The 27804-nt window shown below is 33.5% G+C and overlaps 1 protein-coding gene across 1 annotated transcript in view; it reads right to left on the bottom strand.

Moving 5' to 3' along the window:
- Positions 1–27804, bottom strand: part of TSGA10 (testis specific 10) — a 75383-nt gene that overhangs the window by 13307 nt on the left and 34272 nt on the right. Inside the window, exons 5-13 of the mRNA XM_059407647.1 lie at positions 27110–27277; positions 26562–26717; positions 22289–22459; positions 22122–22199; positions 20513–20664; positions 10541–10656; positions 8044–8198; positions 4138–4193; positions 2882–3050 (exon numbers count right to left, since the gene is read on the bottom strand). Coding sequence (XP_059263630.1) covers positions 2882–3050; positions 4138–4193; positions 8044–8198; positions 10541–10656; positions 20513–20664; positions 22122–22199; positions 22289–22459; positions 26562–26717; positions 27110–27160 — 1104 coding nt within the window. The 5' untranslated portion in view covers positions 27161–27277. The remainder of the gene's footprint in view (positions 1–2881; positions 3051–4137; positions 4194–8043; positions 8199–10540; positions 10657–20512; positions 20665–22121; positions 22200–22288; positions 22460–26561; positions 26718–27109; positions 27278–27804) is intronic.

Raw genomic sequence — 27804 nt, 5'->3', positions numbered from 1 at the left:
TTAAAAATAATTTTTAAAATCAAATACTATGTTGCCTATCAAATTAGCAAAGAATTAAAGTTACTCTGTTATGGCAAGGAATAAGCATTTCCATGTATCTTGGTGTAAACATAAATTTGCATAAAGCAAATCTGTGGTCTGCTACCTGTTATCTATCATCTATTTCAAGAAACATTTTTAAATGTTCATAAAAACAGGAAAGACAAATATGTTGTTTTGGAAAAATATTTTTTGAAGGTGGGACATTGATACATAAGTATTCACTACCTTTGAAAATGTCCACTTAGAAAAGTTTTTTTTTTTTAATTTATAAAACGAACTTCATAAACTCTGATTTGATTTAAAACTAGAAAAATTTAACATAAAGGATGTTCACTAAGGCAGTATCTGTTATGGTGAAAATATTCACATTAAGTAAATGATGTCATAAAAAATAGTATCTACATAGTCCATATACAAGATATCTATGAGAAATGTTTAGAGTAACTTTTTAAAAAGATTTTACTTATTTATTTGACAGAAAGAGAGAGAAAAAGCACAAGCAGGGAGAGTAGAAGGAGAAGCAGGCTCCCCGCTGAGCAGGGAGCCCGATGCGGGACTTGATCCCAGGACCCCAAGATCATGACCTGAGCCAAATGGGGCAGTCGCTTAACCATGTGAGCCACCCAGGTGCCCCTAGAATAATTTTTAATAACAAAGGAAAATGTTCATCTATATTTTGTGAAAAAGTCAGGATAAAACACTAAAAATACTTTCTCCTAATTTTTTTAAAAATTGTGATTTTGAGGATGATATTTTTTTAAAGGCTTCTGCTTTTTAAATTTTCTATGATATGGTACTAAACTTGTGGTCCACAGAGTGATCCGTCTTCTACCCCTTGGGCCTATAACTCAAACAAAGGGAAAAAACTATTCCTGAACAAATGTAAATTGTTTAAACAACAATTTTCTTATGATTACTAAAAAACATTTATGAAGTTTACAAAGCAGAGGAGTGCATATGATGTCACAGTAAGCTAATAATAGCTACAAGAGATTTATCCAGTGATTACGTTAGATGCTCCAATGAGTGCTTTTCAGGAATATTTTCATTTGCTTTCCATTTCTACATATATAAACTGAGATTCAGAGAAGTTAATATAATCCCACAGCCAGGCAGGACATTCAAACTCATGAATCTTAAATACTCCACTCTACTGCCTTATCATGTAGAAAAAAGCTTGATATAAAATGGCATGTGGTTTTATCCCAGTTACATTAAAAATTCATGTAAATGAAAGTATAAAAAGTATTTAAAACACATGGAAAAATCAGTAAAAAAAATACGTTAACATATTTTTACCATTTTGCCATTTACCATTAACATGGTAAAAAGTGTTCAATCTAGTTTTTCACAAATATAAGGTATATTTACTTTTAGTCTATTTGCTCTAGCTATAAGTAGAGTATATAAAAGTAGATCTTATTCATATGTTTTTTATTGCTATACATTAACTCAAAAAAAACTTTCAGAATAATTTTAGATTTACAGAAAAGTTGTGAAAATGGTACAAAGAGGGGCGCCTGGGTGGCTCAATGGGTTAAAGCCTCTGCCTTTGGCTCAGGTCATGATCCCAGCATCCTGGGATCAAGCCCTGGGATCGAGCCCGGAATCGGGCTCTCTGCTCAGCAGGGAGCCTGCTTCCTCCTCTCTCTCTCTGCCTGCCTCTCTGCCTACTTGTGATCTCTGTCTGTCAAATAAATGAATAAAATCTTAAAAAAAAAAAATAAAGTGGTATAAAGAGTCCCCATCTACCCTATACTTGATGTCTTCTTACATCAGTGTGGTATAATTATCACGTATTAATGAAACAATATTGATATATTACTAACTAAAGTCCATATTTTATGCAAAATTACTTTGTTTTTATATAGTATGCTTTTTCTATCCCAGGGTCCCATTATTCATTAATTTTTTTTAAGAAAATATTTTATTTATTTATTTTCAGAGAGAGGATGTGTGAGCAGGGAGAGGGGCAGAAGGAGAGGGAGAGATAGAATCTCAAGAAGACTCCCTGCTGAGTGTGGAGCCTGATGTGGGCTTGATCTCACCTGGGCTCAATCTCCCCACTGTAAGACAATGACCTGAGCTGAAATCAAGAGTCAGAACCTTAACCAACTGAGCCACCCAAACATTCTTCATTAATTTTTGACCAAAGTATTTTAACAGCTCAGGCAATTTTTTTTATAATAACAAATTATTGCAGTTTTATATCTGTTTATATAAATAAAAAATATTTAACAATTAAAACTACAGGCTTTCATGATGCAAACTAAACACACTGAGAGTGAAAGCAAGTGAGGGCACCATTTAGACAAAGTCATTTTAAGTGGGGTAAGAAAGCTTCCAAAAAGAGTTTTTTATGCTCAAATTAAAATAATGATATTGGAAATGAAGAGTGGATATACTGAAATATATTGGCTTAAAGAGGGAATAATTATAAAATTTCCCAAAGAATCACAGTGCTAAAGAGGACCAAAATATGTAGCGTAGTCCATACATTCATACTTAAAAAGAATAATAGTCCATCAAATAAATCTATCGGTCTCTCAAAAGTTTCTGAAGACTTTTATCGTCCTTTGTTAATATGTTCAAATATTTATTGTCAAGGAAGTACTTCCTAAGGTTTAATATAAATCTATTATATCACCACTCCCTCTTTCCTTTAATACGTCATGTCTGAAAATTTCATTTAGAAATTATGTGGCATATTCTGTGTAATAAAGATTTAAAAAATGGCTGATTCCAAAGTCTGAGCTCTTCTACAAAATGAAATGAGGACTGTGTCTCAGAAAAAAACAAAAATTGTCTTGGAGAAAAAAGATTCTAGGTGGAAATATACCTGGTTTTCTTGTTTAGCTTTAGAAAACTGTTCTTGGAGACCGTCATTCTCATGAGCCAAGAGATCCCTTTCCCTGGCAATCTGAGCCAGCTCATCATTTGTTTCATCCAATTGCCGACGCATTCTGGAAATGTCTTGTTCACACATAATTAGGGCTTCAGTAGACTGTCTATTCCACAGATCAAATAATACATAAGAAGAGACATTTTACCAAAAACAGAATAACAAATTCTCATAAGATAGAAGAGTGACAGTTAAGCAAGAAAACATTTGACATTTTAAACACATTTAAAATTTAAATATAGCTCACAGGAATTTCTCTATGTTACCTACAGTTCACAATAAAAAGGGAGGTTAAATATACATAATAGTCAATGATTTGCTAAGTATTTCAAAACTTCTGATGTTCCAAGTATAAGAAAGCCTTCATTCTACCTCTAGCTGCTATAGCTTAGCCTTCTTTGCAGGTTCTTTGTCCTTTGTCCTCTTAAAAATTAATGGTTCTCAGGGCTTAACTCTCAGCCTCCTTCCTCTTCTCACTCTACCCCTTACTCAGAAAATCCATTCATAGCCATGGCTCCCAGCCCCATCTTCAGATGACTCTGAAATCTTATCTCTAGCCTCAGCCTCTTCCTTAATACTTCAGACTAATATTTAACTGATTACTAGACATATCTACAGAAAAGTCTCAAAGGCTCTTCAAATTCAGAGGAAAATCATGTGTTTCCGCATACTTTCTTAAAGCCCAGTTCATCCCTAGCCAGAAACCTGGCATTCTCCTAGATTCTCTCCCTCATAAACACCTCACTCCTCTCTCCCAACCCATCTACCCCAATCTAGCATCATCTCTTCAGCCTGGGTAATTTTTCTAACACAAAAATCTTCCCAATTTTCTTTAATGATTTCTTATTGTCCAAAAGATAAAATCAAGACTCATTTGTCTATACCACAGGCCTCTGCCTAGTTAGACTTTCCTTCTACTGCTTCTCGTATACTTTGGGTTCCAACACACTTACCTACTTGTCATTCAAGAGGCTCTTGAATGTGATCTGTGGTTATTTGCTATTCCTTTTACCTTTACATGGCTAACACCATGTTTTCTTTTACTTCCCTAGACAGACTTATGCCTCCTTTCAACATTAGAAAGTTATCACCTCATAGGTAATACTAAGCCCCTTGTCTCCTACTGTCTTTGTACCTAACATTGTACTTTGCCCCCAATAAGAGCTCAAATTTTGGTGGAGTGAACGATTTACCTTGATGCCTGTTCCATCTCAGCAATGATATTCTTCATGCCTGAAATGGTCTTTTCCTTGAAAAATAATACAAGTATTAAATAAAAAAATTATTTTAAACAATTTCTCTTAAAACTACATGAACAAAAAGAAATCCTCCCTTTCTGATTCCCATTCAGTTTTAAACATTCACATCTATTCTTTTCTACACTTTAAAACTAAAGCATATATATCAGTGTACATGTACTGGATAAAAGCAAGATTATGCTTATAAAAGACCACACTTAGGTACATTGGTATGAAATCAATATAGCAAATACTTTGTTAAAATGTTCTGTGTAGTCACCTAGCAACACAAAGACCCCATAATCACCCTGTTCTTGTTGGCAAACCAGTGGTTTGACATTGGAGTGTTGTATACTGGGAACAGAACTGATTTACCTCCTCACTTCTCCATGTTGTAAAACCCAGCAAAGTGAATTATGTAACACTAATTTTAATTCTGAGCAATAATAACTGTGATCAAGTAAATTATTTATATTAGTCATCAACATCATCTTCAAAAAGCTATTCCAAATGAATTACTTATAAAAGTATACTATTAATTTTAGATGTAAGCTAATAAAGAGATAAGCATTAGGCATAGAGCAAAAATATAAAAATAAACTACTGACATTCTCCCTTTTTGGGTATAGTGAGGGAGAATTAATGGAATCGGTTAAGGCTTGGGGTGTGAATATCCTAATGCCATCAATACCATCCTTACACCTCATCTTTCTAAAACTCTCATTGATCCTGAACTAGTTATATATAACTATACACAAATAATTAGGGCTACATTAGATCTTTAAAAAAAAAGGAAGAAAATTATTCTTTCATTAAGGAACTACATTTCATTTTGCCCTTTGAATTTTCAAATCCTTAGTAACCAAGCAGTAAGATGAAAAACTAAATCCGTATTTCCCAACCAGTTCTGTTCCTGTTCTTTAGAGAGACAGTTGTGTGTATGTGAGTGTATGTTAGTTATCTTCCTTTATTCATGTGCTCCTCTTGAGGGTATTTTAACTCCAGTTTCCCATTCTGCTTTCTGGTAAAATGGTGCAGAGTCCACATCTGGCAGTAATGAATAGCAGGATATAGTTAAAATACGTATTAGCAAAACAGTTAAACCCCTTTAAGAAGCACAAACCAATAAAGAGAAAATACTGCCTAAAATGGAATATTTACACAAGGTTTTAAAATATAACAATACATTTCTAAATAAATTCTATCATCTAATTCTAAAAAACTAACTGAACTTCTAGTGTTTCTGAAAGCCATTAGTTGGTAAAACTTTAAATATGGGTTATAATGACATCCTTTATCAGCAGAAATTTATATTGGAAGTAAGATTCTCTGAGAACATTGTAAAGCATCCAGACAATAAAAATCACTGGGTAAAATCTAATATCCTCTTACCCTATTTTTCTCTTAATATGACCCTAATATCATTATTTCCTAAATTGTTGAGATCTATGCCATCATTATCAATGTAATATTCCTTGTACAACCTCAATATGCTTATCCAGAGATACAGACTCAATTATTAAAAATTCAATGTGAAAAGGATGGTCATAAATCTACTTGGAAAAAAGAAATGAACTAAAATGTTTCACAAATAGTTCTGTTATTATTAAAAAACTGTGAACTTGCTATCGAGTTTTCTAACTTTAATTGGTAGCAACTAGTAAAATATGCTTTAAAACTATGATTACCAGAAAAAAACTTCTCCTTATTCACTATAATGTAGGCTTTTTCTATAGTAATCTATTTATGTAATCACCAGATTAGACTGTAAAATTACTGCTTTTTACTGAAGGGTATTTGCAAATTCAGTTCTGAAATACTATTGTAGAGAATATTTTCTCTTTTGAATGTCTAACACTGTTTTAAAAAGTTATTTTCCCTTCAGAGGATGGATGTGCTTACATTCATGATCTTTTTTTTTTTTTTTTTTACATTCATGATCTTATATGAAGGTCTTGATTTTGAGATGGATTTGCAACTCAATATTTCTCATGAAGAAAAAAATAATGTTGGCAAGTTAGCAGAATCGAAAATACATGAAATATTAGATATAGCAGAGGAAATCAATTTAGAAATTTCTAAATAATTTGTTTCTAAATGTAAGTGTTTTTAAAGAAAATCGTGCCAAACTATTCAAAAACTGTTCTGAATAAAATGAGAAGTAAAACTCCACTTCCCCAAACCCATAAAATATCAAAAATATTAAGGCATAACTATAAAGTAATGAGTCAGCCTTTTCAACAAATCAAAATTTACTATCTCATGAACTTAGATAGCAAGATCTCAATTGTGCTCATGATTCCCAAATCTATTAACTTCACTTCAACTTTCTCTCCAAACTTAAAAATCCAAGAGTCTATGACTATTTCAACTATGTGTTCCAAAGACATGTCAATAATCTTCCTAAGCCTGTTTTATTTGTTTCTTAGTTCATGCACAGGAACTATCCATGTAGTTTCTAAGTCAGAAAGCACATCTTGTCAATCTTCCCTAAAAGATCTGTTTTCTTACAGATACTGCTACTATCCTAACAAAATTCTTATTGTTTTACTCATGGCTGGTATCCTTGTCACTACACTCATTTCCCTATAGTCCATTCTTTACATGGATTAACAAGCGCCAGAATATTTGTTTCAACAAAAATATCTAACTGTGACACATCTTTTACAGTATTTAAATGATCCTCTATATCCATGATGATAGAGTCTAAACTCAATATCACATGTATTTCTATGATTTGTTGCTTAACCGTCCCACATCATCTTTTGCCACCCAGCCCTCCTCCCATACTGACTTCTCTTGAGATTCTTTTATGAAAGTCACTGGGCTTTCACAGAAGCTGCTTAACCTGTCTGGATCTCCCATTCTCTCACTGTCCCCTTTGTCTAAATCTTGTCCCGGCTATTCCTAGTCATCAGACAGCAGCCCAGGCACTTCCTGGAAGGCTCTCTAGATCTTTCTCCTCCCCTAATCCAACCCCCAGCCTGAATAAGATGTGTTTCTGCCTAACTCCATTTGCACATTATGTACATATTGTTATTGCACTTAGCACATTCCATCATGATAACATCTTAATTTATCTTTCTCCCAATTATACTGCAGCCTTATGGAAGGCATACCAACTCAACCTCAGTTTCTAACATTGTACCTGGTACATGCCAATAAATGTTTGTTAAATGCATGGATGGGTGGATGGATGGACAGAGGGATAAATGAATAAATTAGATCCCTTAGAGAGGGAAAAGATTATTATTATAATGATGCTACCTTCACTTAAATCATTCGTGGGAAACAGTTTAGGAATTGTCTTCAGAATTGGTTTATGAAATAGAAAAGGGTATCAATATTTCTCTGCCTTTTTGGCAACACCTTTGTTAGCGTTCTTTGAACAACAAAAAATGTGGGATGGAGCTTATCATCCATCTTTATTTACCAGCTACATATGATCTATTCTCAAAGGCTGAGGAGGATGCAAAAATATGCTTCTAGTTTTGAGCACAATCACAAAAGGCAGTTTTAATGGACATATTGCTTCCCAAAATGGCTGTCTGAAAATATAAGTTCTGGTGTTCTTTTAAAAACAAATCTGTCTCACCGTTTTATTACTATGCTTCACATTTTGATATTTGAATTAGTTATTACCAGTGAATGTTAATCACAAATTTATGAGAGAAAATCAATTTTAAAAAATTAGTGGACTTGAACACTCAGTTCCCAAGATTATCTTGAAATTATCTTTGAAATTTTCCAAATCAGATTCTATAGTTTCAAATCTCTAGAAAAAAAAATTGAGAAAATTCTATTATTTTATTCAGATTCAAGTTCAAACATTTCTTTTAAAGCACAGTTCTCAGAACATACTTTCATTGCCAAACTCTCTCCAAGGGATGCAATATTCTCAGATTTTTTATCCAAACATGCTTGCAGGCATTCCTTTTCTTTAGCCAGATCGTTGAGGGTTGCACCAAGAATGCTGATTTCTTCTCTCTGGGCAATACTTTGCCTGGTAAAATTGTCTAAATATGTAATCATAAAGGCATTGCTTTAATCAAGATAATTTTTTTTCTAGTTCAAGCAGATTAAAATGTTTTTCAAAGTAAATTCTCCTATATTGTGTTCAATGACTAAAAATAAGTACTGTATCCCAAACAAAAAATAGCTTTCGTTGTTAGTGATTAAAAACTAAGATGAATCATGAAATTCTAAATGACTCATAAATGTAAAAGCACAATTAACACATTTAAATTAGAACAGCAAAGGAAAGCTCTCTATCACAAGTTCTTGAAGTAGATTTACATGTGTGGTGGAGGAAGAGATGGTGCATGAGTAGTCAAAATAACCTCTCTCCCTCTAATTTCTCCACCATTGTACAGAACTTGGTAACTAAAATAATATAATATTTAATTAGTTCATCTTCAGAGTCAAATGTCTCCTGATATTTTGATTTTTCTAAAGTTGGGTTATAAAAATTCCCAGGGGGGAAAAATCCCATAAAGTCTGATTTGATTTGTGATAATAGTGTTAGTGTTGTGCCAACAGTGTCAGTGTTGAAGGCCTGATTGACTGATATAGAATAGCAGTTTTCAAATTGCGGTTTTTCATCCAGCACCATCAGCATCATCTGGGAACTTATTAGAAATATAAATTCTGAGGTCCCATACCAGACATTCTGAATCAGAAATTCTGAGTGGGCAGAGCAATTTATATTTTCAGAAACACCCCACCCATGTGATTCTAATGCATGACAAAGTTTGAGAACCACTTGAGGATTAGTAAAGATACAAAATCCTTGGCCATATCTTACTTCAAAGAGCCTAGCTCCAGTGATGTTTATTAGCTCTTCAAGTCATTCTGACACACACCAAAGTTTGAGAAACCCTGGTCCACAGCTCTACAAGGGAAGTTTGTTACACTATACCACAAGGTAAATCCTTGGCAACAGTCATCCAGAGCAGTGCTAAGGGAGGTAAAACCATATGCCAAGAGGATGATCTATACAGTACTTAAAAATACATCATGTCCCTTTTCCAGAGAGCACTGTCTTTAAGGTAAATCACATGCTTTGGGTATTCTGTTATTTGGGTTCTTTCTCAATGGCATAAAATAGATACATTTTAAAACTCTAAAACACCTCTACATATCTCCTTGCTTAAAAAAAATTCTCGACCTCACATTCCACTCAAGCTACCATACTGTTTTTCTGCTTCTGTTAATAGCTAAGTTTAAGAAACTTCTATTCTCTCCTGTCACTACCTCCTCGCTTCCCAATCATTCCTCAACCTACTCCATCTTCCACATCCAACACTCCATTCACACTTTTTTTGGTCAATGTTACCAAAACCTCCAATGTGCCAAATACAATCAATATTTTTCATTCTTACCTTCTTTCTCAAAGATATCTGAATATTGATCATACCTTCCTTTTAAAAATATTTTGCTCTCTTGCCTCCCAAAATAACACTCACTTCTGGGTTCTCTTACTTCTTTTGCTGCTTCTTACTGAGTCCTGGATCCTCTTCTCTTTCTCTACATTTTCCCTAGGCAATTTCATGGTTTTAAAATATCATTTATATGCTGATGTGTCCCAGATGTTTATCTTTAGCTTAGATTTCTCTTCTGAGATAAAAACTTATCTCTTTAACTGCTTACCTTACATTTTTATTTAGACTTAAAATATCCAAAAATGTCTTCTTTAATATTCCCCTTCTACAGTTCTCTTGTAATATTTACTATTTTAATAAAAAGCATTTCTACTCACCTAATTGTTTATGCCAGACATTTTTTAACTACAAAACAGAAAATGTTTAAAAAAAATACTCCCAATTTTAAGACGGGCTTTTTAATAGTCCTGACCAAAATTTTACTTTACAATTATAAGAAGATTAAGTTATGACCACATTTTCACAGAAATCACTGGTAAGAAACATAAATAGGTTATTTCATAAAGACAATTTTCTCTATGAACCCAAGTGATAGCATATAGTCAAACATATGTACATTTGCCACCAAAATAATATACAGATATGTATTATGTTTTATTACAACACTATGGACAAGCCATAATGTAGTATGAACAGTTGTAAACTTACAAGGGATCAGGACAAATTTACAAAATGTCACTGTTTTGTTCAGCAATTTCTTCACTGAAAAATATGAAGCCATGTCTAAATATTTATGGTCCTAAATATAGTAAAAAAATTTTTACTATCAAAGAAAAAACACATTTTTCCACAATTCTTAAGTGATAAATGTTTAATTTATGGGCTATTTCCAAGTTTATGTTATAACTGAAGAGAAGAAAACACGTTTTTCTACCAGATTGTAAAATATATATATTTATCATGGGGAAAAAGCTCACCAATTTTCTCATCCAAGCACATAATTTTCTCCTGAGTTAGCTGTAGCTCATACTTTTTCTTAGCAAGATGTCGCTGAGTATCCGAAAGATCTTTTTCTGTGTTTTCATATAAAAGTCTGTAAACATTTTAATAATAAAACTAATTCTGAAATTTTTATGTTTTATCAACATTTTAGCGTATTTAAATATAAAAACTGGTAAGGACAGTAATACACATTTTTTTCTTTTTGATTTTTTAAAATAAAAGTACACTAAAGGAAGTTTGGAGAATAAAGAGTAAAAAGTTCTCCATCAAAATCTACTATTAGGAAAAAAAAAGCTACTATAAAAAAGCATTTTTGTGTTCAGTATTCAGTACTTTTTCACAATATATTTTTTAAAGTTATCATACTATACATTCAGAATTGAATCCTGTTTTTTTTTTCACTTACACTTAATCTTTAATATTTTTTAGTCCTATAATACAGCCCTCCAAATCACCATTTTATGGCTGGAAAGTATTACATGAACAATAGCCTTTTGTTTTTTTGAGATTTTGTTTATTTATTTGTCAGAGAGAGAAAAAATGAACAAGCAGTGGGAGCAGCAGGCTCCCCACCAAGCAAAGAGCTGGATGTGGGACTCCATCCCAGGACTCTGGGATCATGACCTGAGCTGAAGGCAAATGCTTGGCCAAATGAGCCACCCAGATGTCCCAAACATAGAGTACTCTTTTTTTTTTTTTTTTTTTAAGATTTTATTATTTATTTATTTGACAGAAAGAGAAAGCGCGCAAGCAGGGGGAGCAGCAGAGGGAGCAGGGGGAGCAGAGAGAGCAGCAGAGGGAGCAGAGGGAGAAGCAGGTTCTCCACTAAGCAGGGAGCCCAATGCAGGGCCTCAGTTCCAGGACCTTGGGATGATGACTCGAGCCAAAGGCAGACGCTTAACCAACTGAGCCACCCCAGGTGTCCCAGCATAGAGTACTCTTGACACAATACCCACAGAAAACCAGGTTATCAGAAATACCCCACCACAACCGAAATTATAAAAACAAACCCCCCTCCAGTATATACACACCAACAGAAGTTACCATGAAAAAAAAAAAAAACATAAAACAAAAAACCACCGACTATCAAAAGCATAAAAAACTGGTCTTCACTTCAACAAAGAAAAACCAGAGGAAAGTACAAATGCAGTCTCCCACTACCACAAATTATGCTACGGAATTCCCCACATTTGGGGGAAATCATGCGGGTTACCACATCTGGAGTGCAATGGATAAGCCTTGCCCTGGGAAAACCACCATTGTGAGTATAAAAAATTTTTGGAAAATATAGTGAAATTCCACTGTAGTCCAAATGAAGAATCTTTTCATATGCCTTGACAAAGTATTTTCTTAGCTTTTTTTCTTGTAAAGCAGCATTTAAAATTGCATGCTAAAGGGTCCCTCACTGGCTCATTCAGTGGAGTGCACAACTCTTGATCTCAGGGTTGTGAGTTCAAGCCCCACACTGGGTATAGATATTACTTAAAAAAAAAATCCTTTAAAATTGCATGCTAAAATCAGAAGTATAAATGTAACAAGCCTATCAATTCACATAATGATGAGTCCTGAAAGAGGCATATACCTTCCAAGGCATAGTGTGGCTACTCTTATGCTATTAAATTGCATTGCAGCCATACACTTTCCAAAATAGCCATATTCCCCAGCACAACACAGGGATCCCTCTATTAAGAAAAACAAAATAGAAAATTACACACATAAGCAGAATTTCTCAAATCAGACCTTTAAATCACTGACCAACAAACCCACACCTAAAGCAGACATTTAATAGCAACTTTAGAAGTAAAGCTCTTAGCTTCTTTTGCAGACTATTTTAACACTGATGTCAGAAAAGACTCTTACAACTCCTCTAAGATATATTTAGAACTTTAAACAACCGACTTTTCTTTTCTCCAAGTGCTCAGATTCATAGAGAAGATTTTTGGTTGCTTCCAAGCTTGGGCAATTATGATTAAAGCTGCTATAAAATTGTGTGCAGGTTTTTGTGTGCACATAAGATTTCAACTACTTTAAGTACAACAGAGCGCTATATGGTAAGAGTGTGTTTAGCTTTGTAGAAACTGCTGAACTGTCTAATAAAGTGGCTGTACCATTTTGAATTCCCACCAGCAATGAATAAGTGTTGTTGTTGAACCACATCCTCACCAGCTTTTATTTTCAGTGGTTGGGATTTTGTCCATTCTAATTGGTATGTAATGGTATCTCACTGTTGTTTTAATTTGTATTTCCCTGGTGACCTATGATGTAAAACACCTTTCATATGCTTATTTGCCACCTGTATATCTTCTTCGTGGAGATCTGCTAAGGTCTTGGCCCATTTTTTAATTGGGTTGTTTGTTTTCTTATTGTTGAGTTTTTTTTTTTAATATAATTTTTTACTTTTTATAAACATATATTTTTATCCCCAGGGGTACAGGATTGTTGAGTTTTAAGAGTTCTTTGTATGTTTTAGATCCAGTTCTTTATCAGCTGTGTCGTTAGCATAGCAAATATTTTCTCCCAGTTGTGGCTTGGCTTCTCATATTCTTGACATTGTCTTTTGCAGAGCATAAGTCTTTAATTTTAATGAAGTACAGTTAATCAGTTATTTCTTGCATGGACTGTGCCTTTGCTGTTATACCTAAAAAAGTCATCAACATACTAAAGTCATCTAGGTTTTCTCCTGTTATCTTGTAGAGGTTTTATAGTTTTGCATTTTACATTTAGGAATGTGATCCATTCAGAATTAATCTGAAGGTTGATATCTGTGTTGCAACTATCTCTGCTCTATTGTATTGCTTTTGCTCCTTTGTCAAAGATCAGTTGACTATATTTATCTGGGTCTATTTCTGGCGTCTCTGTACTGTTCCACTGATCTATTTATCTATTCTTTTACCAATACCACACTGTCTAAATTACTGTAACTTTATCTCAAGTCTTGATGTCAAGTATGACCAGTGCTCCAACTTAGTTTTTCTTCAGTGTTCTGTTGCCTACTCTTTTGCCTCCCCTTATAAACTTTAAAATCTGCTCACTGATACCCACAAATAATTTGCTGTGATTCCAATTAGAACTTACTGAATCTGTAGATCAAGTTGAGAAGAATGGACACCTTGAAAATATTATGTTTTCCCATCCATGAATATAGAATATTTTTCTTTCTTTTAGATTAATTTATTTTCAGGGGAGGAGGGAAAGAGAATCCTTAGGCAGACTCCCTGCTGAGCACAGAGCCCAATTCAGGGTCTGACCTCATGACTCTGAGATCATGACCCAAGCCAAAATCACGAGTAGGATACTTAAGCAACTGAGCTAACGCTGGCACCCCTAGAATATTTTTCAGTTTATTTAGTTCCACTTTGATCTCTTTTGTACTTTTTTTTTCTTTTGTACCAGTCTTGTACTTTTTCTCATATAGATCTTATACATAATTTGTTAGATTTATACTTAAGATTTCATTTTGGGGGAGGTACTAATATAAATGGTACTGTGTTTTCAATTTTAAATTCTATTTCTTCATTGCTAGTATCAAAAAACAACTGATTTTTTATATTAACCACATATCCTGCAATACTGTAGCAACTGCTTATTAGTTCTAGATTTTTTGTTAATATTTTGTATTTTTGACATAGAATATCATGTCATCTACAATAGATTTTAATACTGAAATCTTTTTGGTCTCAAATACCCAGACTCAAACTGAACTGGTCTTGGAATCACTGGACACAAAGACCCAAACTAACTTTTTATTAACAGAAAGCTCTATCAATCATTCAACTATATGGAAAATTCTTCTTGGACCTACAGATGTTTGATACACTGATGCAGACACACAGGTTTTGTTTTGTTTTGTTTTTTAATCTACTTCTAGGAAATGTTCTGAAAATACTCTAGCTTTTTACTATCATTGTCTGACACAGAAACCCAAAGAGAAGGACTTGTGCTACACTAAAATATACCTGTTTGAAAGAAAAGTTCACCTAAGCAGTATAGGAACACAGATAATGAGTATTGGTTTTGAAACACTGGGAAATTTCTTCTTCCACCAGCAGTGAAACCCAATCAGAAATGGATTAATTTCTTTTTGGCTGATTTGGCTTGGAATACTATGGAACTTCAGTTTAGAGATACAGGAATCCAGATATGTGTGCTGAATGGCGCTTACGACTCAATTTCTAGTGTATGTTCACACACGGGACAAAACATAATTTTCTTACCAACTGACAAAACAGAAAACAGGAACAACAATATTTTAATTATAATCAATGTAGTTGGATTATGTAGCTTCTAATTAGATTATCTGTAATTCCTTGCCTTTTGTAAATGTATATAATATGAATATATTATAAGGTATAAGATATTGATTTATAAAAAATAAACTGACAGCTGACTTCTCAGCAGAAATAATGTACATCTAAGATAGTAGAAAGATATTATCAAAGTATTAAAATAAAAATAATTCCCAACTTTTAGAATTCTCTACCTAGCAAAAATATCGTTCAATATCAGCAAGGTTACAACAGGGGTGGTGAGAAATGCTCAGCTTTTGAGTATATTTTGAAGACAAAACAAACTTCATTGGATATGGATATATGAAGCCACAGATTATTCAAGGTTTCAGGCCAAGAATTGCATGAACAGACTTCCCAGACTAAGCTGGGAAGATTGAAAAAGCAAATTTATGTGTGTTGGAGGGTGAATGAAGGGTAGTGGGTAGCAGAACTCCAGGTTTGAAATGTATGTTAGACGTTCCAGTGAAGATGAAAAGGAGGGGTTGGACATTCAAGTCCTGAGTTCAAGAAAAAAGTTCATGCTACAGATATATATTTGAGAGTCAAGAGTAAATACACGAGACTGGATGAGGGATAAGTACACATACACAAAAGAAGCAGTCTAAGGACTGAGCTGAGGAACACTCCAACATTTGCAGATTATGGAGATGAGGAGGAACTAGCAGAAGAGCCTTAGAAGGACATCCAAAGAGATGAAAAGAAAATCAAATGAGCATGGTACCTCAGAAGACAAATAAGGAAAGTATTTAAAGGAACAGAGAAAAAAGCACAACTGAACATCTTTATCAAATGTTGCTGATAGGTCAAATAAAATGAAGACTGAGGACTGACTACTGAATTGAGTAACATGAAAGTAAATATTACCTTGAAAAAAAAATATTACCATGAAAAAAAGTTTTCATGACATGGTAGGAGAAAAAGGCAGATTACAGCAGGTTTAAAAGAGAACAAAATGCAAGACACTGGAGCCAGAAGTTTAGACAACTCTTTCAATAAAATCCCTGTAAATAAGATAAAAAATTTACTACAAATATGTAATTAGCAAAAAGTCAATCAAAAAGGTAAGTGAAAACTCATTATGTTTTTGGATACTTAAAATCACACTAATAACTAAAAGTTCAATTAAGAAGTAATGGTGAAAATTAGAAAATATTTTATAAGAAGTACATAACAAAGCTTGTAAAACACATTCAAGTAAGTATTTTGAGGGAAACTTATGGCCTTAAATGTCTATATGAGAAAAAAAGCCTAAAAAGTAATAATATAAGCATTCATCTAAAGAAATTAGAAAAAAAATTTTTAAAAATCTAAAGAAAATGTAAGGAAATAATAAAGAACAAAACTTAATGAGGATCACCAAGCAAAATGGTGGTTCTTTGAAAAGACTAATAACAACAGACTAAAAAGGAAGAAATCACTATAAATTCGATAGACATTAAAATGTTCATAGGATATTATAAACAACATCATCCTAAAAATGTTTTAAAATTAAAAAAAAATGAACAAATGCCTTAAGAATATATGTTGAATGGCATAAGAAGAAATTTCTAATTGTTCTTTTACCCATTAAACAAATAAAAGAAAAACTTCCCTCAAAATAAATAAATAAATAAAAGTCAGACCCAAATGGCTTCATTGGTTAATTTCTGCTCTGCAAAAGATACCATTAAGAGAATGAAAAGACAAGGCACAGATGGGGAGGATATATCTGCAAATGACCCAATAACAAGTATCCAAAATATTAAAAGAATTCTTAAAATTCAATAATAAGTAAAAAAGAAATTGAAAAATGGCAAAGTATCTAAACAGATACCTTACCAAAGAAAACATAAAGATGGCAAGTAACAATATGAAAAGATGCTCCACATCCTTTGTCATTAGCAAACTGCAGATTAAAACAATGAAGTATTGCTACACACCTGTTATAATGGCTAAAATACAAAAATGTGACAATACCAAATAGTAACATGGATATGGAGCAAAAGAAATTCTCATTCATTTCTGGTGGAAAAGCAAAATGGTACAGTCACTTTGAAAGAGTTGGCCACTTTCTTATAAAGCTAAATGTAGTTTCAATCTATGATTTAGCAATTGTGCTCCTAGGTATTTACTCACCTGATCTGAAAACCTATGTCCATACAAAAACCTGCACATGAAAGATTATAGCAGCTTTATTCATAATTACCAAAAACTGGAAGCAACCAAGATGTCTTTCAATAGGTGCACGATAAACACACTATAGTATATACACATGATAAATTATTATTCAGTGACAAGAAATAAGCTATCCGGGTATGAAAGAAACATGAATGAACCTAAGATGCACATTGTTAAGTGAAAGAAGCTGGCCTGAAAAGGTTGTATACTGTGTGATTTCGATTATATGACATTCTGGAAAAGGCAAACATTTCCTCAGCCAGATGATAAAGGTCAAAATCAACAGTAATAAATCCAGTACATACCCATAATACCCTAGATAGATATGTACCCTAAAATGGCATTTTACCTCTATGACCTCTCTCTCAAAAACAAATTACCCAGTCTAATCATGACAAAAACAGCAGAAAAACCCCAACTGAGAGACATTCTACAAAATACCTGATCAGTATTCCTCCAAACTGTCAAGGTCATCAAAAACAAGGACAGTCTGAAACTGTCATAGTGAAGAAAAGCCTAAGGAAACATGACAACTAAATGTAATGTAGTGTTCTGGATGGGATCCTGGAACAGAAAAAGGACATCAGGGGAAAACTAAGGAAATCTGAATAAAGTACAGACTTCAGTTAATAATATATCAAATAATTCATTAATTCTAACAAATGTATTAATGTAAAATGTTAATAAGAGAGTAAATAGGGTCTGAGATATGTAGGAGCTCTACCTTCTTCATAATTGCTCTGTTAATCTAAAACTGTTGTAAAATACAAAGTTTACTTTTAAAAACAACTATATTTTCATATATAAACAATAAGCAATCAGAAAGTGAAATTTTAAGATTCCATTTACAACAGCATCAAAAAACATAGGAAATACTCATATAAATCTGAAATAAGTAGTACAGGACCTATACACTAAACACAGCAAAACATTGCTGAGGGAAATTAAAGATCTAAACAATGAAGAGATATACTGTTTATGAGGGGGAACACGTGAAATTCTTTAGATGTCATTTTCCCCAATTCTAATCAAATTCCCAAGCAGGTTTTTTTTTTTATAAACTGTTAAAATGAATCTAAAATTAAAATAAAATACAAAGGAATTAGAATAGCCAAAACTATTTAGAGAAAGAACAATTTTGGAGGGCTAACATTACCTAATTTGAAGAGTTAAAAAAAAAAAAAAACCCAAAAACAAAGTAATCAGGCAGGTTATACTGGGATTAAGATACATAAATAGATCCATCAAATAAAGCTGATCATCAAGAAAAGAGCTATACATATATGGATAACTGACATTCTATAAAGCACAAAAACAAAAAAGGATAGTTTTTCAACAAATTACAGAACAACTGGATATCCTTATGCAAAAAAAGGTGAACTTTGACTTATACCTTGACTATATATGAAAACTTTGACATGAATAGCAGATTTAAATGTTGAGAACTAAAAAATTGCTAGAAGAAAACACAAAACAAAAGTCAGTGACCTTACGTTTGACAATGATATCTTTAAAAGAGTACAGGAAGCTGGATATAATTTTTAAAAAATCAATAAATTTCACTTAATCAAAATGAAAAACATTTGCTCTTTAAAAGACAATTGCTATAAATGTAAGCCAGAGTGGGAGAAAATATTTGTAAAATAAAAAATAAAAAATAAACAAATAAATAAATAAATTTATGTACATAAGCACATGCTCAGATGCTCAAAAGCATCAGTTATTAGGGAAGGTGAATTAAAACCATAAAACATACCTATTAGAATGGTTAAGATTAAAAAAACAATGCATACCAAGTGTTGATGAGGCTACACAACACCTGTGACACTCATATACTACTGGTACAAATGTAAAATAAAATAGCACAACCACTTTGGAAAAATTTAATAGTTTCTTCAAAATTAAACATATATCCGTCACATAACTCAGTCACTCTACTCTTAGGTATTCACCCAAGAAAAATAAAAGCTTATGTCCATACAAAAACTCATATAAGAATGTACATAAATGTTTTGTTATAGGCCCAAACTGGAAACAACTAAAATGTTCATATATTCACATATGGAATACTACTCAGGAACAAAAAGGAATAAACTATTGATTATACAACAAGGATAAATTTCAAAATAATTATGCTGAGGGAAAGCAGCCCACTAAAAATATATATATACTATATGATTACATTTATAAAACATTTTAGAAAACCCAAACAAATCTCTAGGACAGAAAGCAAATCAGTGGTTGTCTAGGGATTGGCAGCATAGTTGAAAGGTTACAGAGGGGCACAAGGAAACTTTTGGGAATGATGGGTAGGGCCACTATCTTGATTGTGCCAGTATACTTACCAAACTGAACACTTTAAATATGTGCAGTTTACTGTATGTATGCCAACTAGATTCTAATAATACTGTTAAAAGAAAACAAATTATGCAAAAATCTTCCAAAATATTATACACCTATCAGATAGAATTTTTTAGTAAACTACTAAAATGCTTTCCAGGAATTTCTAATGGCATGGACAATGCTTATCATATACAATTAAGTGAAACTGGCCAAATATATAACCTAATAGAATGACATCAATTACATAGAAAGCTTACATAACACAGATGGAACTATTCCTGGTTAGAAAAAGATCTATATTAATAATAGCTTTCACTGAGTTATGGAGTAATAGATGATTTACATTTTCTTTACACTTTTCTCTATTCTCCAAGGTTTTTGTTGTATTGTTGTCTTATTTTATTATTATTTTTATTTTACCTGAGTCTGTAATATCCTTTTAAACAGGAAGTTTTAAAAAAATTAATGAAGGGAAAAAAATTTGAGTCATTATCTGTCCTGACAAATCATTTCAACATACATACCACAGACCCCTGAATGATCAAAGAGGGGAATCTAGGAACTCTTATGTGAACCAAGTATTATCTGTAGACTTAATATTTCACACTCATATGAACTACTATTTTTCAAAGGTTCACAGATGCACTGTAATTCAATATTACTAAATTTGTAGAGCTCTATCTTTTGTATCAACAGATACTAAAACTGCTAACATGGTCTTCAAAAATTTATTCCCTTATATTTATTGCCTGTAGGTTGCTTTAATTGGAATTTCTTCTGCTACCATTCCAGTATGTAGGAAGGGCTAAGAACCTACTTTGCATTCAATTAAAAGAAGTTCCATTACATTTTCCTACATATTCAAACGCCAAAGTCAAATATGCTCTGTGCTCAGAAGGACGCTGTGAAAGGTACTTCAGTTAAACATTAGGCTTTCTGCAAATGTAAGATGATTACTAGAAGTCTGATTGCTAGTTTAGTATGCCATTACTAGTCTGTAAGTGATCTCTGGGATATCATTTAATGTATGCCGAGACTTCTACAACTCCTTCATAATAATACTCTCAGAAATTAAAGTCAACAAATAACTTAATTATCATTATAAAATACTCTACAAAAAGCAGATCTAGTAGTTATAGTAAACTAAAAGTAATTTACCTCAAAGAATTATTCTCTGCCTTTTGCCTGCCAAGTTCACTTTCAGTATCCATTGCCTTTCTTGCTAGTGATTTCATTTCTTTTTCCACAGTGGTTATGGTTTCCTTCATCAAAGTCATATTTGACATTTGCTCCATACGTTCATCATCAAGCTATGCAAGTAGAATGACAAGGTTACTGCCACCACCAACAAAATCTTCCTAAAGAGACATCTTTTCTGTGCAAACTGTGGCATATGACAAGATTTACACCAGGAGATGATCAGATTAGACCTGAATGTTGTGGGAGGCTGTATGGGCAAGGTACTGTGAAATACGATTAAGAACAAACCACTGCTATAAACATTGGGGTACAGATGGCCCTTCTTTTCACTACATCTGTATCCACCAAACTGTGGAAAGAACCAAGATGCCCTTCAACGGACGAATGGATAAGGAAGATGTGGTCCACATACACTATGGAGTATTATGCCTCCATCAGAAAGGACGAATACCCAACTTTTGTAGCAACATGGATGGGACTGGAAGAGATTATGCTGAGTGAAATAAGTCAAGCAGAGAGAGTCAATTATCATATGGTTTCACTTATTTGTGGAGCATAACAAATAGCATAGAGGACATGGGGCGTTGGAGAGGAGAAGGGAGTTGGGGGAAATTGGAAGGGGAGCTGGACCATGAGAGAATATGGACTCTAAAAAACAATCTGAGGGTTTTGAAGGGGCGGGGGGGGGGTGGGAGGTTGGGGTACCAGGTGGTGGGTATTATAGAGGGCACAGATTGCATGGAACACTGGGTGTGGTGCAAAAATAATTAATACTGTTATACTGAAAATAAATAAAAAATAAATTAAAAAAAAAAAAGAACAAACCACTGCACAATCTGTGCATAGAGCCTATCACAGTACATGCATCTACATTTTCAATCTGGTTCATTTTGACTGTAGTATACATATCTTATTTGCAAAAGGATTTATTTATTGTTCAACATTAATAAGTTATACATATAAAGTGGAATTATGAAAAAAAATTTTTTTCTTTCCTGAAAAATGCTTTTTATTCTCATCATGACAACACAGATGAATGTATAAATATATTCAATTAAATTTGATAACAGAACTCAAATTGTTTATATAGTCATAACATCTCAAATTCATAGCATCTAGAATTCTTGATTAGTGAAAAGGTGATGCTTCACATTTAAATTCAGTTTAAATATAATCTTCTCATAACTTTTCATGTCATAATAATTTCTTCTACCTTAGCTACACTTTAGATAGAATAAGCCAGTTTCTCTGTATCTGGCAACGCTATGTTTAATGAAAGACAGAGATAAGAAATCTGCTAAAATCCCACAGATGTATTCCTAATGGATTTTTTTTTAAAAGAACACATTTTTCAACCTAAAAGAAAAAAGACTTTGCTTACATTTTTTGGAAGGACATAAACAGTGAAAAAGTGATAATTTATACTACACATACTACTTAAATGTTTTAGGATTATTAACACTATCTCAGAAAAATAAAAGAACTTCTCTGAACATAGAAAAAAACAAAGAAAAGGGGGAAGCTTTGACAGTTTATAGCTGAAAACACAAAAGTGATTTTTCTTTACATTATGAACTGTACACTCCAGCTCTTCTATCCTTTGTTCCAAATGAGCCTTCTCATTAAATGCTGTCTCTTGGGCAATCTGTTTAAAAAACAAAAACAAAACAAAATGTTTTCAGTGTTGCTACACGGTGTTTCACAAATGGTCATACTGATAAAATTCATCCAAACCTTTAGTCTTTCCCTCAGGCTATCTCGTTCTGTGGTCATTCTTCGTAAATCAGTGAAGGCCACATCTCTTTCAGTCTCCACCCGCCGGAGGATGGCATGTGCTGTTGTTGATTTAGGAGACTTACAGTTTTTCATCATTTCTCTTCGAAGTCGAGCAATTTCTTCCTGTGCCTATTATTTAAATACACAGATTTCTATTTAACAAGTTTTAGACCAGACATAAATACAGCAATCTTCAATCCAGCTAGTTAAAATACAAACCATTTATAAAAATGCATGCAACAGGATTTTTTTTTTAAAGATTTTATTTATTTTATTAGACAGACAGAGATCACAAGTAGGCAGAGAGGCAGGCAGAGAGAGAGGGGAGGAAGCAGGCTCCCTGTTGAGCAAAGAGCCCGATGCGGGGCTCGATCCCAGGACCCTGGGATCATGACCTGAGCCGAAGGCAGAGGCTTTAACCCACTGAGCCACCCAGGCGCCCCAACAGGATGTTTTTTTAATGAGTTTATATAAAGGCAAATGATGTCCAAAAATGCAAGTGATGAATAAAAATAAAAGTTTGGTTTATAATATCTTTGCCAAATTTTTTTAATTTGGAGGAAGTCAATATAAGAGAGAATGTTTTACTAATGTTTCATGATATAAATTTGAATTCAGCAAAATTCCAGTAAAATACTATTTTAATAAATATTACAGTGTTCCTATCTTTCTCTAATAAATGTATATGCCATTTCCATGTCCTAGCTACTTCTATCCTGACAGAAGGCTCATCAATCCTTACTGACAACCCAATATACTCTCTCATACTATTTCAACCATCCTCAGGTCCTAAACCTATTCTACACCTACAGATGATTTCATATCCTACTGGGCTACTTAAAAGTCCCTAATCTTTCTTAATTTTGATCACTACCTATTCACTTGGCCTCCAAGTCTCAGAGGAAGATATATTACTTCCTAATTTCCATAGCAAAACTTTGACCAGAATCCTGGACCTCATCTCCTAAAATGCCTAAAATGCTTTCTAAGATACTCTTGACTCAATTAGAGTTGACCCTTGAAAAACATGGGTTTGAACTTAAACACATACTTCTTCAACAATACAGTACAATATTGTAAAAGTATTTTTTCCTCCTCATGAGGAAAAAATAGCTTATTTTATTGGAAGAATAAGTGTATAATACATACATAAGGAATGTGTTAATTCACTATGTTATCAGCAAGCTTCTGGTCAACAGTAGGTTAGTTGCAATTAAATTTGGGGGAGTCAAAAGTTATACAAAGATTTTCAACCATGGGATGCCTGGGTGGCTCAGTTGGTTAAGCAGCTGCCTTTGGCTCAGGTCATGATCCCAGTGTCCTGAGTTCAAGTCCCACATAGGGCTCCTTGCTTGACAGGGAGCCTGCTTCTCCCTCTGCCTCTGCCTGCCACTCTGCCTGCCTGTACACCCTCTCTCTCTCTCTCCCTCTGACAAATAAATACATAAAATATTAATTTAAAAAAGATTTTCAACTGTGCAGGAGGGTTGGCACCCCTAGTCCCACCTTGTTCAAGACTCAGCTGTATAATTATTTCCTCTCACTTTGAATACCACCCTCTCCACTGGCTCTTTCTCCCCTCCCTCTACCATAACACACAGCTCCCATATCTTAAAAAACTGCCATTTAATCTTGCTGCCCCATATCTCTTTTGCATTAGACATTTTTTTTTTTTTTTTTTTTTTTTACCCTATGGTTTGTACCCATTTGCCTGTTCCTCAGCACCTACTATCCCACCCCAGTGTAAACTACTTGGCTCCTATACCTATCACTTTGCAGAATTTCAAATAATGACCTCACCAAATGGCCTTTTCTCAGTTCCCATTTTTAATATTTGGCAACATTTGACATTATCTTCAACACCCTGTTTTAGACTCATTCCTTCCTTGGGCTTAGTATTTTTCCACCTTAGTTTCCTATCTTCTTATTCTTTCACATATTCCCATACTAATTGGAAAAAAAAATCCCAACATTTCATCTGTTCTTCTATAGCTTTCCCATTCAGAGACCTCATCTACTCTGAAGGTCACAAAGTCACCGCTAAGAAGATGAATTCCCCATCTACACATTCAGTTCTTACCTCTCTCCCCACTGTAGTCGCACATTCTCTTCTGCCTAAATGCAATTACCACCTGATTGTATGACCATCATCTTACTCCACCTGTCTGAAATTAATACATCTTTTCCCTCAAATCACAAATGGCTTCACTATTTCTTTTTCTACTACTAAAATTCTTCAGTCATTCAAAAAAGAACTTCAGTGAGGTCCGTTTATCCCTCCTTTTTGCTAAAACCAAATCTTGTCAAGGCTTCTGCTACAGTATCTATTGCATCTCTCCCTATCCTTATTTCCACTGATGGCATGCTAGTTTAGTTCTTAATGCCTCATGCATGGACTGCTTTCACAGCCTTCTAAAGAGTCCACAATTTCCCCTTCCTCCAATTCTCTTGAAAGAAAAATTGTTATAAAAAGATAACACAAAAAGATTATGAAACAGATAATATAAAATTGTTAACAGGTTTAAATTGTAAAAATGTGGCATTGGTCATTTCTTCTATCCTAAAAAAGCAAAACAAAACAAAACAAAAAATAGATTGCCCATTGCTTATAAAGCAAAGTATAAACCCCTTATAAAGCCCATTAAACAGCCTCTACATGTACTTCAGAAGTTGGCAAACTACATGTAGTTCACAGGCCAAATCCAGCCTGCCTACTGTTTTTGTAAGTCTGTAAATTGAGAATGTTTCTTACACTTTTAAAAAAATGATAAAAAAAAAACAAACAGATTTCATAATATTTATCATAAGTAAAAATAATGTGAAATTCAAACTTCCATGTCCAAAAGTAAAGTTATATTGTAACACAGCCAAACTCATTCATTTGGTAATTGTCTATAGCTACTTTCACACCACGACAGAGCTGAATAGCTGTGAAACTGTGTGGCCTGCAGAGCCCAAGATACTTCTTTTCTGGCATTCACAGAAAAGGTTTGCAGACCCCTGCTCTAAGCTCTAGTTCAATTTACCTCTCAAGACTTAGCTCCCCCTTACTCCAATGGCATATAGATTTTAGTCTAGTCTTAACCTGATCCATTTATCTACTGATTTTCCTGCCTTTATCATTTGCCTCTCACTATTCCTTTGGTCTGGAATGTTCCTTTCCCCTTTCAGGATAATAGGAACTCCCTTCTTCCTTTAGGACTCAAATTCCATATCATCTAGCAAAGATTTCCTTAATCACAACAACTAAAAATACCCACTTCTTTTATTTGTTACAACATTTTCTAGACTACTTATACTTAAGTAATAAAAAATACATACAAGACTTTACTTTATACTATACTATACTTTATCTCCCCAAGTAGACTGTGAACATAGAAAACACTGTTGGTATTTTTCATTTTTTTCTATCTCTTAGAGTGGCAAGCTCAGAACCCTGCATACAGTAGTAATAATTCTTTTTTTTTAAAGATTTTATTTATATGATAGAGAGAGACACAGTGAGAAGGAACACAAGCAGGAGGAGTGGGAGAGGGAGAAGCAGGCCTCCTGCAGAGCAGGGAGCCAGATGCTGGGCTCCATCTCAGGATTCTGGGATCATGACCTGAACCAAAGGCAGATGCTTAACCGACTGAGCCACCCAAGCACCCCTGATAGTGATAATTCTTAATAAAATTTGATATTTTTAAAAGAAATTGTTAGTGATTTATGAGGTTTAATATTTGTTGAATAAATAAGCTAAATGATTAATAAGGGATATATATATATATATATATATATATATATATATATATAAAACTAAGCTAAAAATGGGTATAAACTACAAACTGATTTTACTCTCCTAAATTAAGAAAATTATAGGCATTTCCTAAAGTGATTGATATCAAAGTAATATTAGCATTCTCTAACCCCAAATCTCAAGTTTACCTTGAACTCACCATTTCCAGTCATTTAACAATTTCTTCATTTCTCATGCCAAAAATCAGAATATTTCTATACATGTATATGATCTTTTTTGGATATAAGGAAAAACGTATATATTTGTGTATGTACACATACACTTATTGTATTAGAAATACATTACATTTCATTAAGAATACCTTAAGAACAAAGTAATTCCCAAATGTTAGGTTAATTTGATTGGCAGATTTAAGCATTCTTATTCAACTTTAAAAATTACATATCTCAAAAATTGATTATTATTAGATATGTTATTTATAAATAAATTTACCTGTTCATAAAGAAGAAAGGTCTTGTCTCTCTCAGATGTAAGAACCTTGACATTACCCTGAATTTCTGCCAAATGACGCTCATATTTTTCCAGCATGCATTTTAGTTCTTCACGGTCTCTTGTTGTTTTCAAAAGCTCTACATCACAGTTTGTACCCTAAGATTATTATATAAGAAATCTGAAATTCTTCTTTGACACGTGGCTCTAAAAAAAAAGCACTACACGATCTCTACTCAATCAAACATGACAATACAATGAAAAGAAATGATAAAAAAAAAAGTTTTAAAAAATCACTTCTCTTTTAAACAGCTTTGTCCCAAACTGGTCCCCATTTATCTGATTACCTCCCAACTACTACCAATACTGGGGATACAGAACCAAATTCAATGGTCCACTGTGCCATCAAAGAGATCTCTGTCTCCCCAATTCTTGGATATATCAATTCATGCCAAATCAAAATGAATTGTTTGCATATTAGGTAAATCAAAGAATAAAAGTCAGTGTTTGAGCAACAAACTCCAAAATATTTGTAAGTTTCCAAAACCTACCCGGGAAGATGGAGATGGGCGTCTTGGACTTTTAGATCTACTTCTCATCATCTTTCTCAAATTTTGAGCTTCACTCTTGTAGTAATCTCTGTCTGCTTCTAAAGTCTTGACAAAGGAATCAAGTCTGGAAGGAGATTTATTTTGTCCTTTTTCAGTCTCTAAAATTATCTTGCCAGGGAGGAAAAAATTAGGTTATTATTTCAAGCTATACTATAGCGTCATTTTCTATATAAAAATGAATAAACAGGATCCTTAAAAATAATTAACTTGGTATTTTAGAAGATAATTCATCAGTACTCTTTAAAAAACAGTTAGCTGCCTTCTTTTTCTAGCATATGTGAATGTACTATATTTTTATTTAACTGAAAGAACCCCTAAATTTATTCAATGTGGGAAGCTGCAATAAGGCTTGAGTCGAGGACCAAACCAGGCCCTGACTTGTGCCCCCTTTAAAGTCTGAATAACCTAACAAAAGGTTTAGGACGGAAAAAGTTGAGTAGCGCTGAGAAAGGTTATGTGCTATGTGTTGTGCGCTCGCCTATGTGACTTCCCACATGCTTGCTAAACAAATGAGAACAATTCAGTTGGGGTCAAAAGTTCATTGCTGGTCCTTGCTGCCCTGGTACTGCTCATAAATTACTTTCAGGTTTGCCGTATCAATACAGAACAATTGTACTAGCATCAGCTGTTTGGCG

The sequence above is a fragment of the Mustela nigripes genome, chromosome 7 (genome assembly GCF_022355385.1).
Source record: "Mustela nigripes isolate SB6536 chromosome 7, MUSNIG.SB6536, whole genome shotgun sequence".
Lineage (NCBI taxonomy): Eukaryota > Metazoa > Chordata > Mammalia > Carnivora > Mustelidae > Mustela > Mustela nigripes.
This window is presented reverse-complemented; position numbering and strand designations above follow the sequence as displayed.